General features: G+C 42.2%; 1 protein-coding gene across 3 annotated transcripts; it reads right to left on the bottom strand.

The window, feature by feature from the left end:
* Positions 1-1,743: 1,743 nt before the first annotated feature.
* Positions 1,744-13,317, bottom strand: TGIF1 (TGFB induced factor homeobox 1). 3 transcript variants are annotated; one of them, XM_081078302.1, is made up of 4 exons: positions 12,817-13,317; positions 12,376-12,701; positions 6,833-7,059; positions 1,744-6,064 (listed from the first exon to the last, which is right to left on the bottom strand). In XM_081078302.1, the coding sequence occupies exons 2-4, from the start codon at positions 12,389-12,391 to the stop codon at positions 5,489-5,491; spliced, it is 819 nt and encodes a 272-aa protein (XP_080934428.1). In that variant the 5' UTR covers positions 12,392-12,701; positions 12,817-13,317; the 3' UTR covers positions 1,744-5,488. The 3 variants fall into 3 exon arrangements, with proteins under 3 accessions (XP_080934428.1, XP_080934427.1, XP_080934429.1); XM_081078301.1 differs by lacking the exons at positions 12,376-12,701; positions 12,817-13,317 and adding an exon at positions 11,089-11,349 and having other exon boundaries at positions 1,751-6,064; XM_081078303.1 differs by lacking the exons at positions 12,376-12,701; positions 12,817-13,317 and adding an exon at positions 10,460-11,322 and having other exon boundaries at positions 1,751-6,064.
* Positions 13,318-18,211: the final 4,894 nt, after the last annotated feature.

The following is an 18,211-nucleotide window of genomic DNA, read 5'->3' as shown; positions in this document are numbered from 1 at the left end:
ATAAAATCCTGGAGGCCAAAATTGTATGGGCCTTGAAAGGGAAATAAAGCCCAAGGACAAGTAATGACTTGTAATTGAGTGTAAAAAGAATGAAAGACAAATTTTAAAAAGACTAGGTGTTATCTGACTGACAACCCTTGAATATAAATGTGTCTTGGTAAGGAACATTTGCCTATGTTTATAACTCAGAATTCCCAATCCATTGCCCGAGTTCCAATTAACATTGCCAACAGGCTGAGTGACATCGTCATGGGCAGGATATGTTGCACTTAGTAGCTGCTTTACTGATAAGAGTTCCCCTAAACTGAACTACTTATTCCAGTTACTTCCAGCATCAGGCTAGCAGGTATTAATTTACAGACCCACACAAATGTCACTGCAAGTGAGCCTAAGAGCCCAGATTCTCCATTTGCAGAGATTTGAGTTACAAAGAGAAATACCCCTCCCCCACACATGTATGCAGGTTTAACATTGTGACACCCAGTACAATTGTGGAGAATGCCTTTCAAGGAAAACATGCTTCTGTGTGAACCCAGTCGGCAGACGTAGAAAAAGGAAGGCAGAGATTAGAGTCTACTTTACAGTTCTTTTGATGTTTTCAGAGCCAAGTAGGGAAACCTGTGCGGCTCGGAGACTGATCAAAGGTACCTCTGCAGATTCAAATTAACAAGAGTTGGCAAATCAGAGCAGCACCTGCCAGCGACTAGAAACACATTTCACCAAATAAAGTTAATCTTTTAGTCAAGTTGGAAGTGGCAGGTTTTATAAAACTTACACAGGGTAAATTTATACCTGCTGTATCTTAGGTCCCTAAAGGGAAAATAATGCTCTGCTTTATTTTTTTCACATGGAGGTGTTTATTTTAAAGCTGATCTTCACCCCATGGTGTATATCATTTAAGACCTTTGGGTCTAATCAACATACATTGCCTTATTTCAGAAAAGGTTGATGTTTGGGGTCAGAAGAAGAGTGGGAAACCATTGTCATACATCTTCACTTTCCTTTTAAAACTGAGTGTTGTTCAAAGAAGCCATATCTTTCTTCCAGAGCAGTCCCTCATCTCTACTTGGGGAAATATAGCTTAAAAGACATAATTTTTGTACAGGGAAAATTGAAAGGAGCAACACAGGTAACTGTAGACACTAAAGATTCTCACAGTCAAAATAAAAAACAGAAATGTACTAAAAATGATAGTCGTCCAAGGTCGCAGGCTCAGAAAGCTGATAATTAGGGACATGAAATGCACTGAATAAATTAAGCGTTAAGACTTAACATAAAAAAACTACAAAACAGATTTCGTGGCGTTGGAGAGTTCATTATTTCAGGCCCTGGCCAGTCGTAAGATTTAGGAAACCAGGAGGTTGTGTCAGATCCTGGAAGTCTCCCTGAGAAGCAGAAGTAGCCAAAGCAAAATGGAATGGTGTTGGGTGGGGGTTGATAGACAGCAGAACAATAAGTTGAGACTCTTGGAAGATAAAACTTGTATTATATGATTATCTGCCAAAGCAGCCCCCAAATTTTTACTGACCAGTGTGATTAAAATGGGGTGTTTCCAAGTCATTTCATTTCAGGCACAGTGAGAGAGTGTAAACTTGCAGAATCACCCAGTGTATGTGGACTCTATTACAGCTGGTAACCACAAACAGGCTGAACTTTGATGAGTCTGTTTCCTTAGCTACACAATGGGAATACCACCTCTCATCAGGGTTGTGAGGCTTAAATGAGATGTGCACATAAAATGTTCAATCAATATAGTGGTGTAATAATATAAAATAGTCAACAAATATCTTTCCCTTTCCAAATTAATCTAACATTTTTCATTTCAATACTGGATTTACAAATAATACCAGATAACATTACAATTGAAAGAATCAGATCATTTAAAATAAGCGATGTTCCAGATTGTGGAGATTTACAGTACACATAGGCTGGAAAACAAAATGTTAACTCAAATAATACATATTGGCTATTCACAGAATCATTTGAGCAAATTTCAAAACAAAAATCATTGGAAAGAACTTAAAAGCAACAGAATTACAACATCCTTCTTTTAATTACTTAATGAGAACTAAAACTTGATCTCTCAACATTTACTCTCTAGCCAGTTTCCAGAGATAAACTTTATATTTTGATTTGATACAAATGCATGTTTAGTTTCCTGCTATTTGTTAGAGGCTTGGTTGTATGGACTATATGTACACGTATGAGCTCAGCGCCAAATTTCAAATTTGTTAAACTCTAATTGGATAAATGGACTTGGCTTGTTTAATGAATTATTTAGGGCAGGGGTTCCCAAACTTTAGCATCACCAGGGAGCTTTTAAAAATTCTTAAAAGTGAAGCTACAGGTGTTTTGTGGGTTTTCTTTTAAGGTCTCCAGGTGATTACAATGTACAGATAAATAAATTAATACAAATTATCCAATCTGAATGGAGAAACAAGAATGAAGAAAAACAGCCTTGGAGACATGTATTACAATCTCAGGTGATCTAATCTAAATCTACTAGAGTTGTAGAAAGCAGAAAAAAATTGAAGACATGGCCAAAATTTCCCAAATTTGGTAAAAAACAAAACATAAACTTACTGATCCAAGCACAACAAACCCCAAGCAGGATAAAAACAAAGAAAACCATACCTAGGTACATCATAGTCAAACTGCTGAAATTCAAAGATAAAAGAGCCAGAGAAATAGACATTAGATACAAGAGATGATACAAATGACAAATGATATCTCATTGGAAACAGTAAAAGCCAGAAGATAATAAATGTTCTTTAAAATGATGAAAAAACAAAGACTATCAACCCAGAATTCTATCTTTGGTGAAACTAACCTTTAAAGATGCAAGTAAAATAAGTCATTTCCAATTAACAAAAACAGATGGTGTGTCACCAACACGCTGGCACAATTCTCAAGAAATTTCTTTAAACTGAAAAGAAATGACAACATGTCATTCAGACTCACAAGGAATGAAGAGCCTCAGAAATGGTAAATATTTAGCAATCATGAAAGACTATCTATACATTCTTTCTGCTCTTAATTTTTTGTTAAAACACATACTTGTTTAAAACAAAATCACAACATTGTCCTGTTGGATTTACCATGTATGTAGCTATAATACATACGAAACACAAGAAAGGAGAGAATGAATGAAAGTATACTGCAAGGTTTTGTATTTTGTATTTTGTATTAAGTAGTATAGTAACCCTAAGTAGATTGTGATCAATTAAAGATGTATATTGTAATCACAGAGCAACCATCAAAAATAAAATGTCAAGTGTATTTGAAAAATAAAAAAATAAAAAAACAAGTTTATAAGCCAATAGAAAAATAAAAACAAAATACTAAATGTTCATATCACCCAAAAGACAGGAAAAGAGGAATAGAGGGAGAAAAAACCCTAAATGGTAAACAAATCCAAACATATCATTCGTTACATTAAATGTAAATCAACCAAACACACCAAGTAAAAGGCAGAGATTGTTAAGAGACACAACTATGTTATCTAAAAGGAATGAACTTTAAATACAAATAGGTTAAAAATGAGGAATTGAAAAGGTATACCATGCAAATACTAAGCAAATCATTTCTATTTGGTTTAGATTTGACGTTTTCTTACATTTACCTTTTCAGCTACACTTATTAAACACAAGTTATCAACCAGAATCTAGATAAATTTTCAAGAAGGGAAAAAAAACTTAAAACAATTTGGGGTGATTTGTTTTCTTAAACCTTTGGGTTTCATTTGACCCTTGACATTTCCTTTTAATCACTCATATGGCTCCTTTTCTCCTTTCTAGTATGATTCATAAAACATCTTAACAAGGGAAGCCTTTTATGATTTGCTGGTTTCCCTTATCTGTACTGGAATATTTTCAGCCTTTGATCTAACTATTAGAGCAAGTAATGATTCTTAATCATCTTCATCTCGTTTTTGTTTATTTTGCTCCTTTTATATACTTTATTTCATTTTTGGTTTTATCTATTTCTTTGACCTTGAAATGGGTCCAGCCCACTTGGGGCTTATGTGCCCCTTCAAAGCTGTGCTCCTCACAGGATACAGTATCACACCTTTTCCTCATTTTTCTTACACCTCCAGGTTGTCCTTTTCAGTTTTTCTCTCTCGTCTTTGAGTTTAGCTCTTTCTACAGTTGGGACTTTCTAAATAGGGTTTCAACATTAGACAAACTTAAATTTATTAGAATTTTTCTACATGTTTAAACAAAACTGAAGCTATGATGCTCCCTCAAACTTCATAGCTGGGTCACGGCTAGAAATCTGACTGTTATAACAAAGAAACCTCATACTAAGCACTACTACAAAGAATGGTTTTGTGGCATGTGACAAATCTGCTCAACTATATAAGCAAAAGAAACATCAATTCCTTTCTGGCCGTCCTGGCTTAAGTAATTGTGTATCCCAACAAACTCCACTTGTTTGTGACATCGTATTTTTTCATAAACTGTGACCTTAGAATATAAACCTAATAAACTAACAATCCCACAGAAGACAGAACTCCACTGTTTTAATCACATTAGAAAATGTTTTAAAAGGTGATTTCAATACTGCTGTATTGAGTAATGCTGTATTTGAACGTAAAGTCCTTACCTATTTTTAAAAGGTAACATGAAATAAGGGCAAATACTAAGTGACTGTGTAGGCTGTTTACTTTTGAAAATTTAAGCCATAATCAGGTGCTTCAAGACTTTTCAACACTGGCCATGTCTTAAAATATGCAGGACAGATCACAAAAGGGATTTAGTGGTTAGCTAAGCACTCATGGAATGATTCATTTCAATTTTCCATGTAGTTTTCAGTAAAGCTATGCCTCCTATCAAGAGTAAATATCACACATCCTGTTTATACATACTGGCTTGTTGTCTACAGTTCTTCAAAAAGCTGGTGACACCCCCCCCAACTCACACTCCACCCTACCCCCAACTTCCTGCTCATTGGGGTGCTATATTCCTACTCATTTTTAAGAAGCACCTCCCTCAACAAAATACTCTGTTACAGTAAATTTTAAAGAAAATACTTTATTATGTCATGAAAAAAAGGTATCAATCAACTAGATTCATACTTATTTGAAAAAAATGAAAATTTATTAAACAGTTTGTGGGCATCCTGTTCCACATGGGAATGAGAAGATGCTATAGGTTTTCTAAGTATTGCACAGTCTGAAAAAACACCAACAAAAATAAGGGAAGGGGAGGAAAAAAACAAATCACATGATCTTGGGAACCATCTCACATTATGAATAATCTACCAAGAAACGTTAAAAAAAAAAAACACCTTTGTTTCTACAGTAGCTTTGAGTTTATAGTTCTTGGAATGACTGTATTCCATTGAAGACATCTCAGTAACAGGAAGCTTCATTTTAGCAATCCCATGTGCAAATATTAATAAAAAAATATATAAAATAATGCAATTCATCTCTTGCCATCACCCCGGCAATCATAACATTTGTGAGAACTGTTTTGCTTGAAAAGGGTTAAGCTGTGAGTTTTGCTTGAAGCTCCATCTCTGCAGCCCGTTTGAGTGCAACATCCACTAGAAGCTGAAATCCACTAAAATCCTGGTTGAGGTCCGGTGGAGTAGGAGGAGGAGTGTTGAAAAGACCACTTTGTGTATTTGTACTTGGTCCAGATTTACATGTGTCCTCTGGATATATGAGGGAGGTGTCTGTAAAGTTGCTGGCTGCTATCTGTTGTATATCTGTGTTTTGTCCTATACCAACTGGCTGGCAGAGAGAGAAAGGCACATCTTTCAATGCAGTCACAGTGGTATGACAGATCACTGATGGACGAGCCAAAACTGATCCCGGAGAAGACGACTTAGGGGACAGTGGCCTCCCGAGGGCTGGGTTTGGTCCAGCTGTACAGGAATGAAATGGGCTTTCCTCTAGAGCTGGCATGAAGTTTTTGATGCCCATTGCTGACTCCACAGAGCTAGCATCAGAAATCTTGGCCCCACGGCGCGAAATTGTGAACTGATTTGGATCTTTGCCATCCTTTCTCAGCATGTCAGGGAGGAGCCTGCGGCGGGCGTTGATGAACCAGTTACAGACCTGAAATCACATGAGTATACTTTAACACTCAGCAAACAGGTTCTGAGAACCTTTCACAAATGCCTGATTGATCTCTCTCTGCATTAAAGAAGGCATGAAAGGGTTTATCAGAATTTACAAAGTTATTTCAAGGTATTTGAGCCCAGACAAGAAAAAGAGCTGCTCCCGGTCATAAACCTTCTCTTCTAATATAAATTCCCTTTTATTGTCTCATCATCCTTCAACCTTTTCAGGAGGAAGAAAAAAATATAAATTCTCAAAAATGATTTTAGAGCGGGAGGTTTACCTTTCGACTCTCCTCCATATTAACCGATTATAGCCCCAGCGTTTAAGTTAATCAACTACAGGAGAACCTCTCCTGTATGAAAAGGGGCCACTCTTCCCAGTGACTGATTTTTCCCAGTTCAAATGACTGTGTCAACAGACATAACATGAATTACCTCACTGAAGTCTGTCCTTGTTTAAATATCAAACCAGTTTCCTGGGTAATACAGTAAGATTTAACCTCCTTTTTATGTTTGTTGCATAAAGAAAGGCTCTTTTAGGCGTTAAAAAAATGTTATTTGACAGATGACTGTCAAGTGTTTCTGTTTCTCTAAATAGCCAGTTATCAGCTTTCAGCATTATAACGTTTACAAGAAAAAGATATTTCTACTTTTTTTTTTTGAGTGGGGAGGCATTTAATAACTTGACATACAGGAATGCTATAAAATGACTTTGGATAAAAAAGAAATCTGTGTGCATACACCTAATGTTCTTTTTCTTTACCTGTAGTGTAGATAGGTGTGTTTGTTGGGACAGTAATGCTTTTTCTTGCTCTGAGGGATAGGCATTGTATCGGTGCTCATATAGCCAATCACGGAGAATCTGAACAGATTCCTTGGGCAGGTTGCCCCTTCGCCTTCTCTTGCCTGAGCCAGCAGAAGAGGAAAGGTCCAAGGGGATGTCCATGCTGTCGTCATCCTCAGTCTCACTGCCGGATGCTGCAACAACACCTAGAAAAGGACAAAGGCCAGCCGTCAACCACTTTTATCAGCAGAGTACCTACTGCAAAGCTCATCTCTTTGGACCATTCAATGTAAACATGTTTCTCAACTACTGAGAGCAAGGCAGAGGACCAGTGTTTTCTGTCCTGAAATACCAGAGCACGTGTACAGTCTCCAGAGTAGTTTTACTAGCAGCACATTCTAGATTCTCAACCAACTATCAGATGCCCTTTCATACCCACTTTCCTATAGGATTTAACTTCTCACATTCCTTTGGAATGATGCTCAGAGAAGTCCTTCATCTAATCCAGCAGAGGAGACAAAGCTGCACCCAAAGTGAATATAGCTCACCACATGTGAATCCAGAAAGGTGCTACAGCAGACGGAATGTGTCTAACAACCTTCTCTTTGAGGCCATTGCTATCTAGGATAAAATGAGTATCCTAATATACAATTTAAATGCTATTCTTCCTTCTTCCACTGAAAGTTTGAAATAAAAGGGAAGATTCATACAAATTTTTCAGACATAAGGAGGGAAAATTAGACATTTAACACAGTATTCTAAAGATAAAATGTCAAAATTTTCTGCCAATTCCATGGTCATTTCTTTTTCACGGTTACTTACATTTATTCAAAACTAGACACCTACTTTTAATGGCTAGTACTAGTCTCTTTACTAAACACAAACCATTGTAGTGTTCAGTGTCATTACACAAAAATATTTTTCTATTAGCACTTTAGATGCCTAATACTGAGTAAAATTTTAAATTTCCATAAACCTCAACTGCCAGATTAATCTGAACCTAGAATACTACATGTCAATAAGCAGAGTTTAGCGTTACATTATTACATGACAAAGAAAACTGAATACACAACCTCCAAAGGAAACTCTTTAATCCTCTGAGAAATTTTAAGAATTCACAAGCCATAGAGAATATTTAAATTACACAGACTGGGTTCAACAAAAATTTAGACCTGGCCTTTTTAGACATAATTTTGAACGTTAAAAAATTTAAATAACAAATGCTCAGTTATTACGTACACCCAATGGGCAAAACTACAATGGGCAACTCATAGTTACTAAAGAAATGCATTCTCTTTTTTGAGGACAATCTAACATTTTAAAAATGTAAATGAATTATAAACGATAGCATGTTTGAAAATACTAGCATTGCTATATAAAGGAAATTAATTAAAATAACATGAAATTTAAAGGTATGCATTCTTAACTTTTTTGTCACAACCTTGAGTGGTTTACCTTGATAGCAAATAAAAACAGAATATTCCTCATAGTGCTAAGTCATTCAATGTACTTTTGAGGATTTAAAAACAAGCCATCCTTTTAAAGCCTTTTAATACAACGAAACTAAAAAGCTACTCATTCAAAGATTTTCCGATGAGCTATCTCCCAGTTAAGTCAGACTTTACTTGGAGACACATTTTTAGTTTTGAACTGCAGGGGGCAGAATGTACTGAAGGGAGTGTTCACAGACAAGGCAGAACTTTCAAAAGACAAAGTAAAGCAAGATCTAACAAAAGAGTAGAATGATCTTGCAAATTCACTTTAGCTCAAGGCTCAATAAACAGCCATCAATAAGCCATACAAGAATCCTAAATTTTAACCCGCCGGCATCTGATGCTTCCCTTCCCAGAAGCTTTCATTGAACTGCTTTAAAAAAATAATACACTTAAAACTGAAAGTGATTTCACTACTGAGAAAAATTTTAAACCTACATTGAAATTTGGGTAACAAGCTATTCATTAAAAAAAAATCCTTAACTGAGTTCTTGTTTTACATTTGATTTGATAAAAAGAAACCTAACTTTTTAATGATTGAATGATCAAAGCAATTTGTTTAAAACTCCTCAGTCTGAAAAGCCAAACATTCAAGGCTGTTATCCCCCTCCTTTTTTCAATCTAAAAAAGTGTGAAAAGTTGTGCATTGAACAGTGAATTCTCAACTGTAAGTTGATAAGAGTTTGAAACAAACAAAAAACCCTGAAGCCTGCACTTTGATCTGCTTGCTTGGTTTGACAAGAAGCCTGATCTTTCAGAATAGGTTAGTGACACACAAAAGCAGGTTTCAGTTAAGCAACACCAAAGTGCAGTGCGACTTTACTGTTCTCAGTTCATTTAAATAAATGAATGCCAGGCCTCTGGACCTCTTAACAAATATTTCCAATATGTGCACAAAAGCTGAAGTAACAGGAAGTTAAGATTACAGTTCCTTGGCTACACCAGCTGATATTTCACTGCAGCAAACCACGTTTGCTGCTGTCAGGACTGTTTTCATTAAAACTCTCCCTCTGGATTGTGGCTCAACTTGGAAAAACAAAAAGACTTTTCCACGTTACTCATTTCCTATTGTAACAGAGCTTTTGAAAAGTTTCCCGGTTATGACTTGTTTCCAAACGTCCTGCTCTCTGCTTACGCTTTAAAAAATGTGGCTGGGGGGAAGGGTGTGAGGCTCACAAGTCGTTTTTACTCCATCCACATACAAGGAAATGTTGTTTAGAAAGCCACAAGATGGCCTATGGATCCCACAGCTCTAAAAAGCAATCTTTTCTGAATAGGAACTGGGGGCAAGGAGTAGGGCCCGAGATAGTGGTTGCAAAGTTGGACTTAAAAAACAATCTAGAAGAGGCTAGAAAGGGATCTAGAAATAATAATCGAAGGGAAAATTTAAGTATACAGTCAAGAAAAAGTGAAACTAACTTAACAAATTTCTGATCAGAACATCTCAAAATGACAGGATTCGTACTAAACCCCAAGGGGCGCTTGGCTGGACGCAGCCACAGACGAATTCGGAAGCAAGAATTCCACAATGTCGGAAACGAGGAGCAAAAAGACTTAAGGATTTTCCTCAACAAACCTTCTTTCTGATTAGTTTCAAGCCATGTGGGGAGATTTTTTTGGCATCCTTTCTAAGAGACACTATTATCACAAACCAGTCTTATAAAATCCCCCGCTCTACGATTGCATTTTAAGGTACTTTTGTTTTCAAGAAAACTTGAAAAGATGTTCAGAGACTTTTACAAAAGACACACAATAGTCCAACCCCACGCCAGGCGAGACAGAGTTCTTTCCGAGTTCTCGCAGAGACTCGGAAAGCCGGCCCCCACCAAGGTAGTGGCGGGTGGGGTGTGGGAGGGGGGCAGGACGGAGGAGGCCGCGAGGGAAGGGAGGAGTCGGGGAGGGAGGACCGCCAGCAAGCTTTTGTTCTTGCGAGTTCCTCAGCCTCCGCTGAAGTCGGCCCCTCCAACTGTACGAGTTAGCACAACAGGGACTTACAGAGTTTCATATTACAAGAAACCAGACACGATGCCGTGAATCTCTACATTTTGAGGGGCCTGCCCACCCCCCTAGGATTTGCCAGGAAAACCTAAAAAGGGAAAGAAACCAGGGCAACCTCGGCCGTCTCCGCTCCTCCGCACCGGCTCTGCACCACTTGCGAAGTTTCCCTTCCACCACGTCACCTTTCATTGTTTCCATGTGTCGGGGCTCAGCAGCAGGACTTGGCGCGCCCCGGGCTATTGACCCCGAGTATTCCTACCCAGCAGCCGGCGGGTCCCACCTCGTTCCTCTGATGGGAAGAGGGCGCTGGGGAGGGCTACAGGCGGGTGAGGGGTACCCGAATGCCCAGGGAATGGGGACACCACCAAGGGCAGGGGTCGAATACCTGAAATCGCGGCGGGGGAGGCAAGGAACCTGGGCTCCCGGGGAAGGCATGGGGTGCTGGGGGGGAAGGTACCCAAGGTCCAAGTAGGGGTGGAAGGGCGGTGAGGACCCGGGAGTGCCAAGGGGGTAAATGGAAGGACCCAGGTTGATCAACGCCTCCCCCATCAGAGCCCGAACAATGGGGGGGCGCCCGCCCCCGGCGAACCACAAGAACCACTCTTCAAAAACACACCCTCCCCCGAAACTCATCCCAGTGAGTTCTAGACCCCCCCAGTCCTGCACCACTAGACGCGGCCTTCCAGGGGCTATCCTGGGCACTCCCCGCGCGTCCTCTACCCTAGCCCAGCTACTTGTCCACACCTCTACGCCCTCGTCTTCTCATTCTGTCCCTCGGGGAGCGGTCCGCGGGGAATACTATACCAACTACTATGAAAGCCCCGGGTTTTGACGTTTAATTTTACTCTCGCCAGAAACGCCTGAGGAGAGGCGTGTTTCAAAGCCACCAGCCCACAGTTAAACGAGTGAAAACGAAGCCGCGGAAACCGTCTTGGGCTTGAGGCTGCCTCACTCTAACTTTATTCGCCGGACGACTCTGAAAAAATGTGGAGTTACAAAAACTCTGGGGCGCTCCCGCGCGTGCGCAGCAGCGGCCCCCCACCCCCGCCCGCTGGCGTCCCTGAGTGATTAACTTCTGTTTTGAACCACTTCACATAAATCACAACAGAAAAGCCAACTGCGGCCCACGACGGAACATTCGGGGTACCTCCCCGTCAGGGACTCAAAAGTTCACTTCAAAAGGGAGTTATTCTCTGACCTTTCGCGAGTGTTTTTTCCCCCTGAGTATTTTGTTTTTAAACCAGATTGACGGCAAGTTTTAGTTGTAAGACTTCCAGAAACGCTCGGTGGAAACAATGACAGGCTCACTCTGTACACTTACAACCAAGCCTGCCTGTCACACTTGGACTCGTTCTGACTGCACGCCGCTTTCAGCTGCTTACCCTCAGTCTTGATTCTTCACCTCGCCCCAAATTCTTCGTGGGAAAACTATTAGAGGCCGGGAATTTTCGAAAGTCTAACTTTCCAAAGTTTCCGAGCCCCGAGGGCGATTAGGGGGCCAGACTCGCATTCTTTAGATTATGAAAATACCCCATACCCAGAGCAGACAGAACCCGGGACCAGGTAGGAGGGAGTGGAGGGCCCCGCAGACCAACTTTCAGACAAAGGCGCTCCCCGCCGCCCCAGGATCCCGACGGGGAAAAGCGGGGCGGGGGACCCCCTTCCCCGGGCCCACACACCCCGCCCGCGAGAAAGAGCGAGAAGCCACGCGGCGGCTCAGTGGAGCGTGGGGTGTCGGCTGAGACAATGAAACTTGGAAGCGGACAAACAAGGCGGTGAGCTTGTTTCTTGACAACGTGCCAGCAGCATGGAGAGGCCCGTCTCCCCACAACAGCCCCTCATGTTGTGTCTAGAAGGAAAACAGCAACTGCCATTTCAGACGCAGCCTCAACAAAGAGAACGGCCGCGGTTTCAGCCCAAGCCCCCGGGCTGGGAAGTCCACCAAGTGACTCTCACCCCAAGCTCGGCGCGGTCCGGCGGGCACGTTTCCTCGGGACTAGCTTCCACCCGCCGACAGCCCGGGAGCCTTACCTTTCTTGCTTTTCATTCTGGAGCTCCCCTTCCAGCGCGAGGCAATACTGGGGTCTCGGGGGGCCTGGAGCAGGGGCGCAGGGGAGCAAGTGATTGTTCTCCTTTCCGGCGGACTCTCCCGTAACTTGTAGGACGCACTCCAGCAGTTATTGCTAAACAAGGCGCTCAGATCCCAGGCGCCCGCTTCTTGGGTGGAACTCAAGTGACACTTGGGCTTCCTCCTGCCGGGATCTTCTGGCAGCCGTCCGGGGGCTCCCCTTCGCCCAATTCGCTCCCCTCCCCACGCCGCTCCTTTGTTCCCGGCTCCTGCTCGGCGCACCTCGGCGCTGTCAGAGTGAGAGAGGCAAGGAGGGAAGGTACAGGAGGTCCTGCCTCCGCCCCCAGCCGCCCGCCCCGTCCCCCGCCCGCCCCGCCGCTCCTCTGCCCCTCCCCCGCACCTACCAGCAGGGGAGAACAGCACAGAGGGCCACAGCCACGCCGCCTCACTCCGCGTCCGGCTGGCCACTGTCACCGGTCACTCGTGGGGGCAGCGGAACCCAGAAGCCCGAGCCTTCCTCCCCGCCGCGCGCACGCTGCCCGCATCCCTCGCCCGGCCGCGGCGACCCCAGCCAAGCACCCCAGGTTTCTCCTTTGGGCCTTTCTTCCTGGGACTGACGATGGTGTGTTTGGTTGAAAATTAGAACAGATGGAAAAAAGGCCGTTCTTCCTTCCCCTCCTCTACCCCAGAGAAGAAAAGCCCCCCCCCCCACTTTCGTTTTTGACAGCTGTCCCACACTCCACTATCCCGGTTCCAGCCGCGGGAGAAAACAGCCGCTTCGGATTCAAGGGGCGGGGCACCGTAGGAAAAGTATTCGGGACAAGAACCAACTTCTTCCAGAATGAGCGGCTGCTATTGACACGCGGGCGCGGCGCGTCGCACCCTTCTCCCGGGGCTCTTCCTCCAACAGCGACAATGCGCGGGAGGGGGGAGGATGAGACACAGACACCCGAGGCGAATGACTGTTCCCCCGGGCTAAAGCTGCGAGTTCCGGACTGGATTGCAAGGCAGTTTCGAAATCTAACACGTTTCGACGGACACTTGTCATGCTCACATGCTCTTTAAAAGTCTCTGACTGAGGACAGGCGCGCGCGCGCCCCGCTGCCACTCGGCCTGACACTCTCGGGCCCCGGCAACTGCTGCCTTTATAGAAAAGGGGGCGATCATATGGGGGCTGCTCATCTGTTTCGGTAAACAGAGTCTACTTTTAAGACTTAAAACCCTGCTAAGGGACCCCTTCTCTCCAAGGGTATTTCAAACAAGTTAGCCATTGAGTAAACACATGTTCCTGTCGGTTTATTTTGGTTGAGAGGAAGATTCCAACAGGAGTTCCTTGATGAAATTACCCTTTTTAAAGACCAGATGCTGTTCGGCTGTTTTTTTAAAAAGCTTGCCTCCTCCCCACCGTCTCCTCTGGGTCTAGTTTTTGCATGCGTGTGTCCTGTTGCTTTGAAGTAAACTGTCACATGCCACAGTAAGACTTTCCCCATCACTTAAAAAAAAACAAAAACCGTAAGTAACCCTAGTAGAGACGTCAGCGCCTGAATCTGCCTCCAGTTTCGGCTCTGTGCTGGTTTTGTTTTGTAACCTCGATGGAGAATCCGGCAGGAGTAGCTCCGTGGAAATAAAGTTAAACCCGAGAAGGACTAAGGCAGCCAAACGATGACTAACTAGACTGTGGAGCCTCTGTTTTAGGATTACGCTGAAAACTAAAGCCAGCCTCCCACCCACTCACCCTCCCAAAAAAGGCACCCCCGCCCGGAGAGTGAATTAAAGCCAGAGTTTACAAAGCTTGGGTGGTTTTTCCAATTACATGACTTAAAATGAGTAAACAAGGGAAAAAACGTCATTCTAAAAAGGCACAAACCTTACGATTTTTTCCTTCTTTGGTTTGCCGACTGCTCGGCACCTAAGAGAACACACACCTAAAACGACAAAGCAGGGAACATGGTCCTGGGGGAAACCACCAGCCTGGAAGCTACCCTGTAACTTGCTGGAGCGCAGTTCCTTCCCCAGGCCTAGCTGGAGATGAATCAGCTGCTGCGCCCGAGTGCGAGACAGATGTGGGGCGGGGAGAGCGTGGGGGCCGCACGTTAGAGGGCCGCTGGGTTCTTGCATTTGAAGGGTTGTTTGTTGCTGGGATTGGTGGCTCATATCCGTTGGGGAAGCGGAGAGGAGGGAGGGGAGACGCAGCGGGGAGGAGCCGGGGGCCGGCCGACGCTGCGACTCCGCGGTCTGAGTGGCAGGAGCCTTGTCTGGAACCCGGCGGTTACTGGGGAGACGCTTTGTTTGCTAACTTCGAAAGCGGCTTCGGCTGCCTAGACAGCTTTCGAAGCCGCTCAACAAAACGCCTTCGGGTCGGCTAACTCCTCCCCCTGGCCGCTTTCAGCAGCCTGCGACAAAAATGTTTCCTTCTTCCGCGTGGTTATCCTTGGCCACGCGGTGGCTCTCATTCTGTACACAAAGGTATCTTTCTCTTGGTCTAAGTGCACTTGGCTAGTTACTGCGAGTCTCAGGCAACCGACATGGAAACCGAGAGTTGAAGCGAGTTTATAACTAGAAAACAAACTTTAGAGGGAGAGGAGGAGGGGCGACCAGGATTAAAAGCCCCTTTCAAATTGCGAGGAGGAAAAAGCCGAACTTTAAATTCTGTTGCTGGAGGTCCGGCTTGATCCGGCCAATGCTCAGCTTTTACTCGAGCGAATCGTATGGAAGCAGTTATTAAAGCTGGCCGGATCCTCCAAAGAGGACCCAAACCACTCTGTGTGAAGGCCTTCCTGGTAGATGTGTCCCATCCTCAACCCAAACTTGTTTGGAGGCTTATCCCAAACTTCCTTGGAGTTTTGTATTGTTGGTGTGTTCTGGGAAGAAAATATCTGCATAACATAGGCAAGTAAAATAATCAAAAGTGTGAGATCGAAAAACCAGTAATTTAGGATATTTTTTGTTTATTTACTGTTCCCAAGGTGGAAAAACAAGTTTCAATTATTGCTCTGTCAGTCCCTTAATGTCCCAGGTAGGGCTGCTCTATAAAACTGATCCAATGACTTAAGATTCTTTAGAGTGCTAAAAACAAAATTACATCGATACACATTTGCTACATATTGTTTGCTGAATTCATATAAATGTTAATTAAACTGGGAAATTGTGATCAGTTAGTGAGACGATGCTTGGTGCTTGAAAAGGTTACTGATAAACGTTTTCACCAATATTTTTCCCCTCCAGGGACACATTAGGTCTTTTATCTTCTGAAACTGCCTCAAGGCCAAGAAAAGAAAGAGTTGTATAAGTTACTTTCTACAGCACACAAACTCTTCAAAGGCAAAAATTCAAAAAGAAACTTAGGGAAACTTGCCAGAAAAGTGCATCGATATGCAGTCATTATTATTTTGATGCCAGATCTATCAAGTGATTGGGGAATGTGTTTCATTCACCTATTCACAACCACTGATTAAACATGAATTCCATCGGGCATTCTCCTAGGGGGAGGAATGATGACTCAGTTATTGGATCCCTTTTACTTCTAGTCTCTGGAGGACAGATAATATGTATTTTTTAAATATGTAGACTGCTGTGCTCCCAACACTGCACAAGGGTTCTATAATCACCTCTTCTCATCTCAGGTCAGGGGGTTGGGGCTGCTTAAAGAGAAGCTGTCTTTCCAAGGCCTGGGCTGGGCTACCACCATCTTCTGATTTTATCAACTCCGGCAGGATTATCTCCTCCTCTTAGTTACATGAATAATGTAACTCAAGTTACTACTTTAGTTTGTAATCACTTTTCTCTTACCCTATACTTCCCTTCCCAGTCCTTCTTTTTCCTCTGTAGCCCAGCCCTCATTTTTATTTGCCTAGCGGCAAGGGGACAGAATAGAAAGATAATTTGTTGAGCTCAGCCTTCACCCTCCATTTGCCACATCATGCATCTGTACTCTTTACAGTTTATGAAACATGTATTTAAATTACCTCATTTAATAATAAAGTAGGTGTTTTTTTTTCCCCTAAAGACAAGGTAACTTAAATAACACATCCAAATATAACAAAGCTAAAAGTATAAAAATAAGTATTGGACATAAATTATCTGGCATTAAATGAAGTGTTCTCTGTCATTCTTTGGTGAATGGACATGGAAGGCAGTATAGGGCAGAGACTAACCACAGATTGACACGAGGGCCTGCTGAACACATGGGGGTTGCTCAGAAATCTCTTATCTGAAATCTACCTGTAGTTTTACAAAAGGCTCTCTTCCAACCTGCCTGCTCTCTGTGCTTTTTTCTTTTTTTAAATTTAAAAAAAAAAAAGGCTGTTCTCAAAAATTCAAGCAAGAAAGAAGATACAAAGTGAAATATGAAAGACCTCTTAATTCATTTCTTCACTCTGTGCGTATGTATACTGCACTCACATGTAAGGGATTTTTCATTGTTATTTGTTGTTTGCAAGTCCCCTTTGCCTAGGATGGTCCTACACTTGCTGCATGTCCGGCTATTTCTCACCAGTCAAAATTTGGCCTAAATGTCACCTTCTCAGAGGAGTTTTCATGACACCCTGACCTAAATTTAGGTAACCCCAGCATCATCACCTAGCTCAAGGTTTCTCAACCCCAGCTCTATTAACCACTGAGGCAAGATCATTCTTTGTTGTGGGGGCTGTCCTGTGCATTGTAGGATATTTAGCAGCATCTCTGGCCACTAACCAATACTTGCCAGTAATATTCTCCCCCTAAAGTTTTGACTAACAATAAAAGCCTCCAGACATTGTCAGATGACCTCCAGGGGGATGGTAATGGGCCAGGGCAGGGATTGGGGCAGGTGAGGAGAGGATCACTTCTGATTGAGTACGCTTCGTGTTTTTTTCCAAAACACCACAAATTTTAACTATTTTATTTGACTATTAACTTGTTTATTAAAGTAAGACCTTCAGAATGCCACACCAGTTTTTAACTTACTCCCTTTTCTTACTTCCATGAAAGTAGTTATTTCATTCACATGTTTCCATTTATCTTCCCAAAGCTGTAGAGGATACATTTATAATAGCAATAAAACAATGAAATATTTAGGAATAAAATTAACAAGAAATATGTGCAAGTTTTATGAAGAAAACTTTAAAATTCTACTGAGGGACATAAAGGAAAACTTAAGTAAAATAAAAGATATAACATTTTTTTCTAGCAAAAAGATTCAATCGTGAAAACAGAAAGATGTTTATTTTCCCCCAAATCAGTCTTTAAATTCACAGCAATTCCCATTAAAATACCAATAGGTTTTTTGGGTTTTTTCCCCCCCACAATTCATCAAAATTAAAGATCTCACAATAGCCAGGGAACTTCTAAAGGAGAAGAGGACAGGGCAAGCACCTCCAAATATTAGAGTATATTTTGAAGTTGATATTAAAATGTAGAAATTTTGCACTGATAATAAAGAGAAAACAGAAGAATGAGATATTAGAGTACATACAGAGATTTAGATTTTGGCAAAGTTTGCTTTTCAGATCAGGGATAAATTGAATTGGGACAATTAACTACTTTTAGTTAAAAATAAAGCTGTATCTCTATCTCATCCCTTTAACAAAACTAAAATTCACTGAGTCAAAGATTGAAATGTTAATTTAAAATGCAATTATATATGTTCTAGAACAGTGATTCTCCAGGCAGGGTGTGTGTGGCAATTTTGCCTCCCAGGGATATTTGACAATGTTTGGAAACACTTTTGGTCATCACAACTGGAGAGAAGGAAATGCTATGGGCATCTAGTGGATAGAGCTAAAGATGCTGCTAAACATTCTACCACACACAGGACAGAGA

This window comes from Rhinolophus hipposideros (assembly GCF_964194185.1).
Source record: "Rhinolophus hipposideros genome assembly, chromosome: 17".
In the NCBI taxonomy this organism is placed as follows: Eukaryota; Metazoa; Chordata; class Mammalia; order Chiroptera; family Rhinolophidae; genus Rhinolophus; species Rhinolophus hipposideros.
The sequence above is the reverse complement of the archived record's forward strand: the minus strand, read 5'-3'. Positions and strand labels throughout refer to the sequence as shown.